This window comes from Phaseolus vulgaris, chromosome 9, assembly GCF_000499845.2.
Source record: "Phaseolus vulgaris cultivar G19833 chromosome 9, P. vulgaris v2.0, whole genome shotgun sequence".
Lineage (NCBI taxonomy): Eukaryota > Viridiplantae > Streptophyta > Magnoliopsida > Fabales > Fabaceae > Phaseolus > Phaseolus vulgaris.
In genome coordinates this window covers 37,306,809-37,323,637 of record NC_023751.2, presented here as the reverse complement: position 1 = coordinate 37,323,637, position 16,829 = coordinate 37,306,809, and the positions used below count along the sequence as shown (strand labels likewise).

Here is a 16,829-nt window from a genome sequence, read left to right as displayed (position 1 = left end):
AAATTACCAAATAATACTGACAATAAACTTGTATATTTAATTTTTAGATCAAATAAAACAATATTTTTTATTTATTTTAAAATAACTAAATAACTTTTCTTTTTAAAGTAACGACTACACAAATTTAATACTATTTTTAAACATCTTTTTAATATAATTAAAATTTTAAATATCTTTTTAATATAATTAAAAAATTTCTTTAATTATACAGTATACTAGTATATTTATTTTCTTAATTACAAAGCTTGACTGAAGCAAAGCACAAAGAGTTGATGGACGGCAAAGTTTCTAATCTTATTTGTTTAACCTTTGTTTTTTATGTGTTATTTAAAAAAAAGAGTAAAAGTTTTATATTGCTAGCTAAAACGAAGAGGGAGAAAAACTATTTTATTTTTTTCTGTGTTAAACTTTGCTTTATATAAAATATGCAAAAATAAAAACTGAGAAAAAAAAATGGTCCAAAAATGTAGAAAAGATCTCTTTGGAAAAATCTTTGCTCCAAATCTTTTCCATAAGTTTTTGGCATTATGAATATATATATATATATATATATATATATATATATATATATATATATATATATATATATATATATATAATTAATGCTTTGCACGACTTGAAGTTAATACTACAATATCAAATTAGTTTTAATATTATTAGTCTTGGTAAAAGTAAACTTTAATGCAACATAATATATTAATTTAAATATATATATATATATATATATATTTCTAAATTTTTTATTAAATAAATATTTATAGGACTTCTTAGTAAATACTAATAGAGTCCATTAAATATTCCATACTAATAGAGTTAGCTTAACCAACTCTTTTTTAAGTAAATAAATATTTGTGTTATTAGCATTGTGCTAATAGAATATACTTAATGTTGTTGGATGCTACTATGTTTACTCAATTTTTTGGTAGTACTAACTATTTTTAAATTTAATAAATAATTATTAGTTAAGTTGATGTTAACTACATAAATATTACAAATAAATAAGGTTAGTATCAGCCTAATTGATACTAATTTTATTTATTTATAATATTTATATTTATTTAATTTAGCGTTGACTAAGTAGACACCGATTAATGTTCTATGAATTTGTGTGTCTTTCTGGTATTAATAGAAATTGTAAATTATTTTTAATCTGAATACTCGAATATAAATTTCTTCACACTCATAAATCTCTTCACACACATCTTCTTCATTCATAATGAGCAATCTTCTCACACTCATCTTATTCATCTACATTCATCTTCTTCACTCACACTCATCTCTTTGATTTCTATACATCTCTTTAATTCACATATATCTCTTTCATCCACACACGTCTCCTCATTTCTTTCATTTACATTTATCCTTTTTATTCACATTCATCTCTTGCAAATTGTCCTATTTTTTATTTTTATTTTATTAACGATAAAAACTTTATACGAGATTTTTTTATTTTATTCACATTCGTCAGAGTGATACAACTTTAATTAATATTAAAAATAAATTTTATTTAGTGTTAGTTTAATTGATACTAAACTAAATAATTTTAAAATAAAAACATATTAACGTGAGTTAAGTGAACACTAAATTATTTTAATTAAAAATTAATTTAAAAAATAATAATGAAATAATATTGGGTTAATTAATGCTACTTAAAATCAGCATTAAAAAGGTATAATAAATTAACTTCAATAATTTGAGTCGAATATATACAACAAATTTGACATTGACTAATTAACAATTGATTTTCTATGTTTTTCTACAATGAAACCATACATACTATTTATAATTAAATTTTAGGGTTTAGAGTTTAGAGTTTAAAATTTTTTTTTTTATGTAATTAAAAGATTACGTTAATTATACAGTGAGGTAGTATATTTGTTTTCTCAATTAAAGTTATAATATGAAGATAATGACAGAAAAAAGTTGGAAAGCTTGACTGAAGCAAAGCAAAAAGAGTTGGGCTGTTTCTTCATGCACCCCCAACAAATTTCTTCCTGTACCTCATATTTTTTAAGAAGACTGTTTTACCTATTTTAAAAATGACTTTCAAATTGTTTTTTATGAGATATTTTCAGAACATATTTTATTAATTTCAGATTTATCAGAAATAAAAAAATGTGTTATGGAAAGAATATTTTGGAATGATTTTTTATCTTCAGAATTTCCTATTTCAAAAACGTCCTTTGCTGCCTATTTTAGAAACATTTTTTCTTAAGAAACTCTTATTCAAGAATCATCGTGAAAGGATAATTTCAGCATTTCAAAGAATTTAGGGGTGGAGGAAGAAAAATGTAGGGGTGCAGGAAGAAAATCCTAAAGAGTTGATGGACGGCAAAGTTTCTCAATTCACAACCTAAGATGCCCTTTAATCTGGTTGATTTAACATTTGTTTTGACTATTTTGTATTTTATATGTTATTATGAAAGGTAATAATTTTATATTGTTTAGTTAAAGTTTTTATATATTAATAGGTTATTTACAACTTTAAAATAGATAAAAAAAATCACTAGAAAATCATTAAATGAAAATTACTTTAAAAAAATAATTAATTATTATATTAACTAAATTAGATATTATTTTAGAAATTAAAAAAAAATTATTGATATCTAAATTAGTTTTTATTATTAATAAATAATTTTTAAATTTTTATTTAATTAGCTATCAAAGTTTTAACTACTAATTATTTAGATTATAAAGTTGATAGCTAATATTTTGATAACTAATTAGATACTAATTTAGAAACTATTTATCAATAATACAAATTAATTTAGATACTAATAATTTTTTTAGTTTTTAAAATAATATCTAATTTAGTCAATATAACAACTAATTATTTTTAATTTCTAAAATTGATATTTATTTAATGATTTTTTTTAGTGAATATCGTTGTGTTTATAAGATTTGAGATTCTCATTTTAAGACAAAGTCATTTTCTTCTTTCATTCTCACATCAATAAACATTCATTTCCTTCACTCCGTTCTGTTTTCAATATTTATGTAAAGTATTTTCTGTATAAGTCTTTATATTGTTCCTAAGACGTGATTGTTAAGATTCTAAGTGTGAGTTTCTTCCACATTGGTCACCTCTGCATAAAGCAACATTGGTTATCCACTTGTATAGTTGTTTTTATCATAATGGAACACGTTTACCTAAAATTCCTTGTCAAGAAGACTTTCCATATTCGAATCATCAATTTGTAAAATATTTTATGTGAAAAAATGTCTAAATGATTCGTTATGAACATTTCATATAAAAAAAGTTAAGACATCACTTTCAATCTAAAATCTTAAAGCATTGGATATGATGATCTTCTTTCTTATGTCTTGTTCTTCATACACATTCCTACTCAATGTGAACAAACTCACACTTAAAATCCTAACCATTTATTTATTTGTTGGGTTAATTAAGTGTAATAAACACAAATAAAGCACCAACATATTAAATTCATTAATTTTTTTACCTTTTTTATTGTTAATTTATATAGTATTTGTTTGAGCTAATTATAATAACTATTTTTAATTATAATTACGTATTTCATTAAAGTTAAGTTTAATCAACATATTACATTAACTAATCATATATTGGAGCTTTCCTTTATTCTGTCAGTTATAATTGTTTTCCCCTTTCCAAGGTATGGCCATTTTGTTTTGTCTTCTAACCTCACTTTTTATTTTTTCTGCATGAAACTATTCAAGTTCTTTTCTCTGTTCAAGTTTATCTTATATATACCTAAATTTGTAGGTTTATTACACTAGTATATTATAATCAGGTTATAACTAGGTGATTGGTAGATGATGATTTTGGTTGATGTAAGATGCATTTTAGTTAATGATTGGTTTGGTGGTTTGTAGAATCTGAAGTATATTTATAAATTAGATATTGTGTACGACAGATTGACATTGACGGTTTTTTTTTTATAAGGGTTGATACATCTTTAAAGTGTTTGTATAAACTTAAAGTGTTTGTATAAGGGTTGAGACACTCTGAAGTATTTATATAAAGATTGGAACACCTAAAATATCTCATTTTATTTTGTTTATTTTTTACTATATAAAAAATTATAATCAGATTATATGTTTACCAAATGGAAAGTTGAGAAAAAGTATTATTAATTTATTGGTGAGGCTAGAAATCCATGAAGGGTTTTGATGGTTTACTGCAAAGAGGTTCAGTAATGAGGATTTGCCAAGAGATATGCTTCAACAAGCTTGACAAGTCCTTGGATCTTGGCTTGGTTAGCCTTGAGGTCCTCATCAGTGAGAAGAGCTTCACCTTTTGTGAAGAAATTGGCATTGACCTTCCTAATTGTTCCTCCATTGGAGCTTTCAAGCAGTTGGGTCTGGAATGAGATCTTCTCCAATGTCTGAGGCAAAGCAGTGCCATCAATTATGCTGAAGTTGTATACAAAGCTACTCTCATCAATTGCATCCACTCTGTGCAGCACATACTTGCTTTCTTCACCTGCTCCCATATTAATTTCATTCACACTCATCAATTCTACAATCTTCTATATGTAAGTTATTCAAATTGTCTTAGTACAAATTTAATGGATTCTTATAATTAGGGTATAGTCACTCACTGTATATCTTAGGCTTATTTAGAGGAAGAACACTAATTAATTGATATCAATAATTTTTTTTCTCTAAAATAATATCTAATTTTATCAATAACTAATTATTTTTTCTATAAAATTGGTTTTTATTTAATAATTTTTTTTAAGTGTAATTAAAAGATAGCATTTAGTTACTGACCTTCAATGGTGGTGATCTTCTTGATGGTGCCAGGAGCACCATTTCCTTGGGTGAATTCAATACTGTGGATGGTATCCACAAGCTTTGGGAAGAGGTTATGGAAATCTAATGTCATGGCTTTGAAAAGCCTAGAAGGAGGCACTGCAACAGGGGTATCATAATCCTGTCTAAATACTCCCATTCTTCTGCTCTTAGTGGTGGTTTCAGCTCTTAAGTGGTGGTTTCTGCTCTGTGGTCTCTGATGTGGGAAAGGGAACTCTTTATATAGCGGTGGCTGCCGGCTATGCTGGCCTGCACTGCCCATCTGTGATGCTTAGGTATACTTCTACCATTTATATATAATATGTGTTTCTGTCTCTGTCACTGAATGTTGAGATCATAGATATAATAAATTATGCATTCATTTTATTTCCTTTCTTGTACTTTTTCACTTCTCATTATAAGAAAAAAAATAGTCACATTAATTAAAAAGTTAACATGATACTAAATATTAGTTTTTAAAAAAATCTTAAATATTTGCTTTTATCTATAATATATACTATTATAAAATTATTAAATAAAAATAAATTTAAAAAAATAAAATTAATTGACTAAATTAGATACTATTTTAAAAATTAAAAAAAAATTATTAGTATGGCAGGCTGCTGATAATTTGAGCTATTCGCTTTTGCTTCCTGCATCCAATAAATTTAAACCTGTAACCCATCATTGACATGAAATGATGAAAATACCCTCTTTAATTGAATAGTTTTTCTATAATTTAACCCTACCTTTTTCATGATGTACAAGAATCTCAAGAAACAAACCGTTAAACACGAACGGGGTATAAATTCTAGTGCCCCAATGTGGCCGTGCTAGTGAAACGAATTTTATTCCCAATGGAAGACAAGCAGACAAGAAAAAAAGGTTGCATTTATGAACATAACTATAGACAACATACATATATATAACATATCCAATGTAGCTACTGCCACTTCGTATCGTTCTGAATTTCTCTCTTTCTCTCTCTCTCGTGCTTACAGCTCCAGCTCCTAATACAATAATGGCATACCAGCTACAAATGCAGTCATAATTTATCTTCAAGAATGGTAGACAAGAGAAGCCCTTGCACAAATTCAAACCTCCGAGCGTTCTCTACTTTATCCTCTTCTGACAGCTGTAACTGTTTAGGTTTTCTGTACCCACACAATATTGGAATAGTTGTCAATCACAAAATGAATGAAAAGGTTTTGAAGCACTGTGACACGATGCTAAAATGATCATACAACAGTTCAAGTCATTCCACCAACAATCACAACCATTGAATGCAGATAGAACTACTCATTATATCTCGATAAATCTAACTTAAATATACGTATTCGAAATGTGAGCTATCTGATCATTGATTTAATGGTTCCAATTCATGAATTCCTGAATGCAAGAAACCGTTTCTTGTTTCATCAGTTATTTTAAAAAAAGAAAACGGTCACAGATTTAACTACATACAGAGCATAAGACCACATGCATAGCAAAACATAATAAGACAGCGGTATCAACATTCCTACCTTTCCAAGAAATAATCTTTTGAGATTTCTTTTACAAGGGCACCTTGGATGGAAGCAGGAGGTGTTGCACTCGAAGACTCATCAGCAACAAGTGGGCTGAACATAAAAGATGATAACAGAGGATCAGGCTCAGAATTGGAGGAACCTATGAATGTAGAACCTCCAAGAAGTGACTGCAAGGCTCCCTCTCGTAACTCTCTCCTTAACATAGTAATTGTTGAACCAGAGCCTCCTTTCCTGACCCTCCTTTTACGCTGCACGTAAGTTCTGGTTATGGAAAAACATTTGACCAAATGAATAGTACTTGAAATCAAGTTATTCAAGGCAATGCAGATACGAAATAAGATTTGGGTTCACCTCTCGCATACAAGAACGATAATGGGTAGGGACTGGGTAGAGTACTTCAATGCGCATGTTTAAAAATAAAAAATTTGTATTTGTCAAATACTTGTGTGGATAAACAACTTTAATTTTCATTCCTGTGCCATTTGAATACCTATATATCCATACTGATTCCCATTACCGCACACTTCACTTGTGTATAAATCAATAAAAAAATATTAATTATAAAACTTAACTCTTGAATGAAAGGATGTAGTTGATTTCTTCCGTTATTTGTTAACATGAATTTCTGGTGGTTTATCCAAAATCCCGAAGAAATTGAATGCATGAATATGTTTATATTATTTAATAGGTTTTGCTTACTTACACCTACTTGTTCTTTTAGAAAGAGTAATATAGCAAGTTAAAACTGCAAATTTTTAAAATACGCCCGATGTGTAACTTGCTAAATTACTCTTTCTACATATGTAAGTGGGTGTGAGTTAGCAAATGTGAATCAGGTTTGCTAACTTATATCTTTTAAAATGAGTTAGTAAGTTATAGCTACAATTTTTTTTATAATACATTCAAGGTGTCTTTGCTAACTTACTACTAAAAAACAAATGGGTTTAAGCAGGCAAAAACCATATAAATAAATAAAATAGGTATAGGGTGGGATAAGTGCTATAGTATCCTACAATACGCCTTCATCCACAATAAAACTTACAAGTAAATACCTATCCTGGACTCATCTACCTATATCCTACACTCATCCCAATTAACGGGTATTTATCCTACCCATTTGTGGATAATTTTCCAGATATTCATAGAGTCGGCGCATACTTTTCATCCCTACTCAGACTCTTGTTCTACATACATAGTTTAACTAGATAGTACAGAGTCAACGCATAATATTATAATTTAACAATGTTTGAAAGAAATCACAGGAATAACTAAACAAAACAATTAGCCACATTTGATAAAGTCTAAACACATCAGATAAAGCATGCTTTGTCCACTACCACTATTCTTCATTCCAAACAAACTAAATTAATGCTTGCTTAATACAAACATACTTAAATTGGCTCACTGAAATCTATCACTCATTCCCTACAATTCAAGTAGCAGACCTTACCATTCATAATGATGGGCAGACACATGAAAACTCTTCACATGACATTTTACAGGTCCTTTTTCTTTTCTTTTCCTTTGTTAAAGGCCATATGCATCCATATTGAAATTTTATCTATCAACAAATTTTGGCCTACTTTAAATGTTTATGGAAGAAGAAAAATTGAAAATAAAATGAATCAAGCTTCCTTCCTAAATTAAAATCAATGTATGGAGGTCAACCTTTTTAAAAGTTATCAAATCCTACATTTCCAAAAGTTAAAGTCCATAAGTTAATTTGAACAGGGAAATAAAAAGTTATTCATTTTACTTCCTGTTTAGTTTTCAAACTTCAAAAGCATCAAACAACTGAACTGTCAACTTAAAATTGTCAAATAACTGAAGTAAAGAGGAGTAGAAAAACCATGACAAAATAACATAAGAAACAAACCAAATAGCAAAAAGGATATCCTCAAGAAGCTCCCATGTTGCGTGGTAATATGTCCAACGAGATCCACTCCCACCTTCTTCCCACAAACAGGACACACCTGAAGACACAAGCAACAATTAAGAAACACAAGTTAGCGCGCAAAACAAACCGACCCACCGACAAACATACTCGCTTATCCTCACTGTAGCACTAGAAGAAATTGATAGTAGTAGTAATAAAAATAAATAATTTATTTATCTTTGACTGTGATCACTAATTCAAATCATGCTTAATTACTCCTTTCAACTTTACACTCGTAAATATTACACATTATATAGTTACAAACAACACTGAAAACATCTCATTTTAATCTCTATGCACACACTTTTTTAATTTCATTTACTCTCTAAATAAATATACATTTTAAATTAATTAAGTTCCTATAACTACAACTAAAAGATATTAGGTTAAAATTAAAATGGAACATGTTTTTTTTTTTTAAATTAGAAGGATTAAAAATAAGCTTTAAAACTCTGATATTAAGTTGTGTCGGTAATTGGTAATTGGAAAGAAGAGAGGGGAAACGGACCCCGTTTTTGGCTTGTATAGGATGGTGATCGTCAATGTGGCAACAGAGGGAAACGACGTCGTAATCCTCGGCGCAGAAAGGGCAGAGGTACTCCGCTCTGAAATCATCGTTCCCTTCACTCTCCTCCATGTACAGATCTGCAGCAACAATTGCAATTCGCTGTTACAATTCGTTATACCATAACTTTTGGATCCAATAAAAAACATTTTTCAAAATTCAAACAAGAGAATAAAGGAAGTGGAGATAGTGAAAAACCAGATCGAGAATGATAGCGGCGTGAAGAGTTGGAGATGCGCGTGGAAACCCAGGAATCTGAGGAGTCCATCAAACCCTAATATCAAAAACCGCAAGAAATGTACGTCGGAGAGAGAGAGAGAGAGAGAGAGAGAGAGAATTTTTGGCACCGGCAAGAGGAGAGAGTGAGTTTGTTGTGTTTTGCGTTTATTTATATCGTTGTACAAATCATTGTCTATGTCAATATATCTATGAAAATTTGTAATAAAAACTATTTTAGCTATATTTTTTTTTTCAAAATTACAAAACAATTACTTTTAAATGTAATTATATATATATATATATATATATACACACACACACATGTATTTTAATTTTCCTATAACTATTCTTTTCATATCTCAATATATAAAAAAAAAATCTTTTTATAATTAACTTTTTAATTGCTGCAGTTAGTAATAACTCCAGTTAGTAATGACTCCAATTATTTTAATAAAAAAATAAAGTAGGAATTATTTAATAAAAGTAATTGTAAAACTATCCATTATTTATTTTTATAAATTTATATTTAAAGTAGGAATTATTTAATAAAAGTAATTGTAAATCTATCCATAATTTCTCTTTATAAATTTATATTTAAAGTAGGAGTTATTTAACAAAAGTAATTGTAAAACTATCCATAATTTCTCTTTATAAATTTATATTTAAAGTAGGAATTATTTAAAAAAAAGTAATTGTAAAATTATCCATAATTTCTTTTTCAAGTGTATATCATAAACTAATATTGATTAAGATGAATATAAGGCTCTTGTAGCTCAGTTGGTTAGAGCACCCGTTTAGTAAGCGGGAGGTCTTGAGTTCGACTCTCAACAAGAGCAATATTATTATTTTTTTTTTTATGTTTTTTTTTTTTTGATAGAGACTTCTTTAATCATTTTTCTTTTTCTCTAAAACACTAAAGTGAATATCTATGTTTTACTTTTTATTTGAAAAAAGCTTTTCTCTTTATTTTGTTTTCAAAGAATTTAATTTTTTAAATGCGGTGCATCTAATTATAAAAATGCTTTTACCTCATTGAAATATTTTTTCAGGAATTTGAAGTTGGAAAACTTGTTTATCATGTTTGGTTTTGCTTTTGACATTAACATTCTCATAAATCAATGTGTTTTAGGAATTTTTATTAAGTTTTCCTTAAGAAATAATATTTTCATGAAAGAGATGATAATTCTAATTTCTATAAATTTTCATGAAAGAGATGACAATTGTTAATAGCATGATTTTGTGATTATTTTAATTTTATTGTATTATATAATTGATTTATTATGTATCTGTCTTATATCATGTATGAAGTAAATTCTTGAATTCGTGTTGAGATTGGAAGTGATAATTAGATTGTCAAATGAAGTATTACTTGTTTTTTTAATATTAAAATGTCATACAATAGATTGGATTTTTCTAGTTTGTTTCCAATATTCAATTCGATTAATTAACTTGAGTTTGTGTTTATTATATAATTTTTTTATGAGATTAAATATATTTTTCGTCTATGTATTATAATATAATTTTTTTTTTCAAACTTTAGATCTTCTGAATATTTATATTTATATTACGTAACAAACAAATTACTAAGTGTGGACTGTTTTATAATATTATAACATCCATATTAACCATGAATAAGCATGAAATATCTTAACATTCTAATTCACACTAAAAATGTAAAAAATTTGACAAATACCTATTTCAATAGTTTATTTATTAGAAGTACCCAAATTGTCTAAAATTTAAAATAAAAAAAAGTCAATTTTACGTAAAAATTTAAAGATAAAGAATATATTTAATCTTTTATACTCTTAATACAAGTTAGGTCACATAAGTTAAGTTATTATATGTAACTAGAAAAAATGGTAAAACCTATCAATTTTCAAGCACACTTATACTAAGTGGGAAATGGTAATCCTTCAAGCAAACTTGTCTTCGTGAAGTTTGTACTAGTTAATTAATAATATTGGTTTAATATGACAGGAAAGTTAATACCAAATGTTTAGTTGTCAAAATTATCAAGTAAATACACGTTTTCTTCCATTTTTTCATAATAAATAATTAAACTGTTCTTAAGGTTAATTGAAATTACATATGTTGTCTTATCTTTTAAACTAGAAAAAAATCAACATCAAACGTTAGATTTTACAGTTGTAATTTATAGAAAAATCATAGATGTATAACAAAATTGAGTAAAATAACATCGCAAAAATTATGTAATAATATTTAAATCTTAAAATATGTGAAGGTGAATGTATGAAATTCATTATTTACATGCATTAGGGATGTCAATGTGGGGCTGCCGTTATAAAAAACGCGGGACGGGTCAACATTTTCAACCCACTGACTCGCATTAGTCCACCTCGTACAACCCGTGTGAGCCAGTAGCAGGGTGGGACGAGCTGGCCCACTAGCCAGAAAAATAAAAATAAAAAATAATAATAAATAAAAAGTTAAATAAAAAAATTAATTGACTTGATAACAATTGTCCAATGGAGGAGTGACAACGCACACAACACACTACGCACTCTCCTTTGCAGCGTCGTCGCTCGCTCCGCTTGCAACTCGCGTGGCTTCGCCTGCAACTATCGCGCCCTACTGTCATCCCGGTGTTGCCTCCATTCTTCCTCTACGCTAAAAAAAAAAAAAAGTGGATCGGCCCGCAAGCCAACCCGCATGCGGGGCAAGTCATGAAAATCAGTCCGCATTTTGTATGCGGAACGGGCCAACTCAACCCGCATTTTGCAGGCCTAAGCAGGGCATGCCGACCCGCTTTGCCACCCCTAACCTGCATGGAATGTTGTGTCTTGAAAACATATACTTTAAAATATTCCAAAATTTATTAGATTATCATATAAATGTAAAGATAGTCAATAATTCCTTCTTTTTCCTTTTAGCTTCCTTTAGTTTATACAATTTCAGATAACTATGCTTCTTCAAAACATCTATAGTATATCTTCTATTGTTTCAAAGAGTGTAGAAACAAGAGAAGAGAATGAAATGACAATAAAAATTACTAAGTGATATTTTAATCGTCACAATAAACTTATGACTAAGCTTCCTCAAGAATTTTAAAAGAGAACCAACATTTTGCTAGTAACAATCCATGCAGTGATTAACACCAACAAAAATACGTATACTTAATTAATCATCCACAATCTGCTTCAATATTTCTCATCCTTCAAACATTTCAATTATTTATCGTATGTTTCACAAACATAAAGACAACTCCTTGATGCAATTGAAATAATTTATCCACCAATGCAAAAAACTTGAAAGGAAATTAAATTTGATGTGCATTTCATAACTAATTCCAATAGAATCAAATCAATTTCTACTATTTACATATTTCCATTGATTTGGATAAATTTGTAATACAAAATCAAATAAAACCACACCACAAACGTCCCAATAAGTAATTATGTATGCATTGGATTTGTAACAAAAAAGTATATCACATCATAACAAAATACAACTGTTTCAAGTTTTATTTTAACAAATAAACAGAAAACAAAGTGAAAATAGACAGTGACAAAAACTTAATTGTGTTGCTGAGACAATTCTTTGGTTCAAATACGAATACTCATTGAAAAATACCTAATTTTATTTGTCTTATTTGACCAATCAGCAATTCTTGTCACTGCTACTTCCGTCACCACAACAATGTCGTCATTGTCTCCACCACCCCCAATCAGTTGGGCTATTGGATTTGATTGGAAACCCAGGAACCATAGTTTTCGGTAGAAACTGCTTCTACAACTATAGGCATAAATGCATGATTAGTTCCACAAATTTCACTGCACTGCCCATAATAAACACCTTCTCGTTGTATAAAAGTAGAGATCTGATTCAAACGACCGGGTACTGCATCGCATTTAACGCCCAAGGAAGGCACTGCCCAGCTATGAAGTACATCAGCTGATGTTATAAGAACACGCAGATGAGTCTTTGCTGGTACTACCACTCTGTTGTCAACTTCTAATAAACGCAATTGACCCAATTCTAGATCATCTTCTGGAATCATATAACTGTCAAAAGCAAGTGATTGCTCATCCGTATTGTTATAGTCTGAATACTCATAACTCCAATACCATTGATGTCCAATAGCTTTGATAGTAATGGCTGGATCAACTACAACATCGTCCATTGAGTATAACAAAGTGAATGATGGTATAGCGATGAACATGAGGATGATACTAGGAAATATGGTCCAAAGAATCTCAATTGTGGTTCCATGAACAATCCTTTGTGGGATTGGACTAACTTTATGCCTGAAACACCATAAAGCACGAGCCATAACCCATAATACAAAAACCGCAATCTGAACAAGGAAGAAAAAGATGTCGTGATGTAAGTCCATTATTCCTTGCATTATAGGTGTTGCTGCATCTTGAAATCCTAGTTGCCATGGTTCTGGTGCATCACAGAAAGCTACCGCAGGGATGCCTCCACCCACCCATCTATTCATAATAAAACAACAATTGGAATATTTGATTACTGAAAATGATCAATCGTTTTTGCTAAAGAAGTACAAGTATTAATCATTGTAAAGTTATTATATGAATTTAGTATCTAAATAAACAGTATAGTTTCTTCCTAACTCTTACCATGTTTTGTCTTGATATTTCTTCATCATTAAAGATATGCATTATTATTATAGTCTATCTTAGGTTATATAGTCAGACGATTTAAGAATTGAATTTCAAGGTGAGATGCAGACTAAGAAAAGGTCACCAAGACATCTTTCTTTTCATGCATACCTTGGACACTTCTAATGTATTCTCTCTCCTAGAAATGAATACAATTCTACAATTCTCATGTTAGGAAGAGACAAACCCAAAGTTTATCAAGAATAGGAAGATAACATAGTTGTGTATTTTTTTCCTAATTACTAGAGTATTAAGGTTGAATATTTCAGTAAAAAAAATTTAGAACTCATGCGTTTGAATTATCTACTATCTCTATGTATAAAAAAAATCCAAAACTTAACCAAATCCTCACCTTACATCTCTTCTTGCACTTTGTTATGACAAACAATTTGACAGTCATTCCATTCTAAATCTCTCATTATCTGTTCTTTCAGTGGCAAAATGGATGTTGCAAATCACACTAGTCTATTATAGTTATATGTAACATAGATATTAACATTTAAATGGTAATGAAAGAACACAAACCTTAGAAGACTTGGCATCTTGTCCATCCCAGTAGTGATTTTCTGGATTTCAGAATTTGGATTAACCTGTTCAGATTTCACAGGGGTTTTGAGGCAACTACTGAAATGAATCATTCTTGAATTTCTGTTGACAGTTGATAAATAAGATGAAAAGGCGAATCCTTCACCCCCCATATTTGGCATCTTAGTTCTAGTACTTGCAATCATACTCTCAGTTTCAGTTGGGGAAGAATATGATCTCTTGCTAGAATGTTCATAGTATGATTCTCTACCACTGGATAAAATCAACTTCCGTTGATAATCATTCGACTGCAAGAATCTAGATATGCCAAAGTTTCCTTTGCAACATTTTCCCACAACTGTGGACCTAACATGAGATAGCAGGCCCATGCTCCAACTCCAGGAACTTTTGCCTTCACTTTGGTCTCACTAAAATAGAAATAACAAAATTTTGGGTAAATTCCAAGAAAAAATATTGAATGACTTCAAATAAAGATACGCATAATACAATATGCCAATGAGAAAACTAACAAAAAACTTAAGACTGAACCAATTACAACCCAAAACCATATTTCTTGGTTTTATAGTTTAACTTGTATATTCTTCTAATAATTTGGAAGCTTTCACATAGTTATTGTATTATACAGCACGACCAGAGGCATAAAATTCATATCTGGTGTATATTTTCTGATTAGCTGAATATGTCAAAGTGGGTGGGGGGCGGGGTCTGTCATGTAATAGGTATATGTTATAACTTGGTGAAGATTACCATGTGCAACACTTTTAGAAACAGAGTAGAGGAAATGTGCAATGAAGCTTCACTGTGCGGTAGAGGAAATGTAAAAACACGTATACTATATGTCAGGCTTACACCAAGTCACAAGAAGAATTGATGAAGATTGATACGTTATGGAGGGAGAGCTCTAAGGGTTAGCAAGATTCTAGTTGGAGGTGCTTTGGTTAATGCTCATATTACTTGTTAGATTGAAAATATATGTTTGTCAGTGTTTCTGGTTTGCGCAGCAATCCCTCTGGACTATGCAGCAAAATTGAGTTCATATTCTTTCAAGTATTTATGTTATGGAATTAAGATGTAGGTGTGTGTGGCAGATTTAAATATTTTTCTACCTTTGCTGTGAAAAAAAAAGTTTTTGTATAATAATAATGGCAAAATGACCAAAGAAACTCACATCAATTGTTTCATATTCAAAAACAAATAAAAATAGAAGACAATACGAACTACTAAAATCTACAGAAAAAAATTTTGAGAAAACTCCACTAAATACACACATTAAACATACATACATAACAAACTTAATGGTACATGATGTAACGGTCTATTGTGATCCCTTTACTCTTTTATAGGCAAAGTTGCATTGTTATCAGAAAAAACTAGTACAAACTCGACGTACAAAGACATGTACCAAATGCAAAAACCAGAATTACAAAAACAGTTTCTACAGATATTACAACAAATCCACTATAGCATAAAACATGTATGATGCATCATATGCAATATCGCACATGTGGCAAACTACAACTTACGAAAAATACATTAATTATAAATAAAAAAATGCAACTCGTGATTCACAACTCTGAGTTGTGAACTACAGATTCCATATTCCATAACATCCACATTCTATGCTTGCAAAGCTTCCGTGATATATCAAACCAAGCAAGAAGCATAACAAAAACAACCACAACATATTATTTCAACCTGCGTTCATCACCTCCACAGCCATACTCTATGTAAAATAAACATCTGATAATCCACAATATTTATTTGGATTCTGCAACCATCAAGTTACAATCCATTTCCAATATCTCAGTGTGTCAACTCTACAAATTCGCGTACTTCCTCACTTAAATCGCTAAAAATAATAGAATTTGTGTCCCTCAAAGGTATCACATAACACTATACCAAACAAAGGGCTTTCATATTTGTTTACCATCCCTCTCCATTCGTGAAATCTCTCCTTATGTAAAAGATAAAGATCTCACCAACACTCTATTCTAAACCATATAAAAACTAAATTTCCTATGGTGTTTCCTTGTGTATGTTCTGTATCATGCTTGTATACAAGAAACAAAACAAAAAATATACCTATTAAACAAAAACAGAGAAGAAACCAAAACGACGTATACCTATTAAACAAAAAAGGACTTGTAGAACTCAGATCTAAGAAAAAAGAAACGAAATAACTTAGATCTAATCAAACGAACGAAGAATGAACAGAATTACTAATACCTAATAGCATTCAACGAAAGAGATCGAGAAGAACGCAATAGTTTGAATATAGAATTGAATCAAAAACACAAATCACAAATTTACATTAAATAAGATCAGATAATCTGAAGAACCCTAATACATCGGATCGATCTACTTACATGATCAGTGTTGCTCCAAACGATGCGGCGTGTGCGCTTCTGTAGCTCTTCTTTAGAATATATACCTATGACCTTGTCCACAGAAACCCTAAAACTTAAAATTACTATCTACTCCCTCAGAGTTCAGTGTTTTCTAATACTTAAATTGCTGTTTAGTCCAATTACAAGATTGTAATTTCATTTCTTTTATTAAAAGTTTCTTATTATATTTTTTATATTTAATATATTAATCAATTATAATATGTGTAA

General features: G+C 29.5%; 3 protein-coding genes and 1 non-coding gene across 5 annotated transcripts; 1 reads left to right on the top strand and 3 right to left on the bottom strand.

Annotated features, from left to right (window-relative positions):
* Positions 1-4,117: 4,117 nt before the first annotated feature.
* Positions 4,118-5,070, bottom strand: LOC137821772 (pathogenesis-related protein 10-like). The gene is made up of 2 exons (XM_068626523.1): positions 4,753-5,070; positions 4,118-4,462 (listed from the first exon to the last, which is right to left on the bottom strand). The coding sequence occupies exons 1-2, from the start codon at positions 5,054-5,056 to the stop codon at positions 4,170-4,172; spliced, it is 597 nt and encodes a 198-aa protein (XP_068482624.1). The 5' UTR covers positions 5,057-5,070; the 3' UTR covers positions 4,118-4,169.
* A 574-nt stretch (positions 5,071-5,644) lies between these two features.
* Positions 5,645-9,217, bottom strand: LOC137820906 (protein DEHYDRATION-INDUCED 19 homolog 7-like). Its single transcript, XM_068625234.1, has 5 exons — positions 9,002-9,217; positions 8,747-8,883; positions 8,198-8,275; positions 6,297-6,556; positions 5,645-5,927 (listed from the first exon to the last, which is right to left on the bottom strand). Exons 1-5 carry the CDS (start codon positions 9,069-9,071, stop codon positions 5,819-5,821), a joined length of 654 nt encoding a protein of 217 aa, XP_068481335.1. The 5' UTR covers positions 9,072-9,217; the 3' UTR covers positions 5,645-5,818.
* Positions 9,218-9,784: 567 nt separating this feature from the next.
* On the top strand, positions 9,785-9,858 carry TRNAT-AGU (transfer RNA threonine (anticodon AGU)). Its single transcript has one exon. It is a non-coding gene; the product is annotated as a tRNA-Thr (tRNA).
* Positions 9,859-12,425: 2,567 nt separating this feature from the next.
* On the bottom strand, positions 12,426-16,722 carry LOC137822551 (cytochrome c oxidase subunit 2, mitochondrial). 2 transcript variants are annotated; one of them, XM_068627450.1, is made up of 3 exons: positions 16,581-16,722; positions 14,194-14,621; positions 12,426-13,479 (listed from the first exon to the last, which is right to left on the bottom strand). In XM_068627450.1, the coding sequence occupies exons 2-3, from the start codon at positions 14,580-14,582 to the stop codon at positions 12,720-12,722; spliced, it is 1,149 nt and encodes a 382-aa protein (XP_068483551.1). In that variant the 5' UTR covers positions 14,583-14,621; positions 16,581-16,722; the 3' UTR covers positions 12,426-12,719. The 2 variants fall into 2 exon arrangements, with proteins under 2 accessions (XP_068483551.1, XP_068483552.1); XM_068627451.1 differs by having other exon boundaries at positions 16,441-16,592.
* Positions 16,723-16,829: the final 107 nt, after the last annotated feature.

What these genes read in the sequence shown, in the direction of transcription:
- LOC137821772 (XM_068626523.1), bottom strand. Translation starts at nt 5,056, where the DNA reads ATGGGCAGTGCAGGCCAGCATAGCCGGCAGCCACCGCTATATAAAGAG. An exon ending in GAAGATCACCACCATTGAAG is followed by an intron (nt 4,463 to 4,752) that starts GTCAGTAACTAA and finishes ATATGGGAGCAG; the next exon opens with GTGAAGAAAGCAAGTATGTG.
- LOC137820906 (XM_068625234.1), bottom strand. Translation starts at nt 9,071, where the DNA reads ATGGACTCCTCAGATTCCTGGGTTTCCACGCGCATCTCCAACTCTTCA. An exon ending in CTATACAAGCCAAAAACGGG is followed by an intron (nt 8,276 to 8,746) that starts GTCCGTTTCCCC and finishes TTGTGTCTTCAG; the next exon opens with GTGTGTCCTGTTTGTGGGAA. An exon ending in AAAGATTATTTCTTGGAAAG is followed by an intron (nt 5,928 to 6,296) that starts GTAGGAATGTTG and finishes GTGTGGGTACAG; the next exon opens with AAAACCTAAACAGTTACAGC.
- LOC137822551 (XM_068627450.1), bottom strand. Translation starts at nt 14,582, where the DNA reads ATGGGCCTGCTATCTCATGTTAGGTCCACAGTTGTGGGAAAATGTTGC. An exon ending in AAGATGCCAAGTCTTCTAAG is followed by an intron (nt 13,480 to 14,193) that starts GTTTGTGTTCTT and finishes TATTATGAATAG; the next exon opens with ATGGGTGGGTGGAGGCATCC.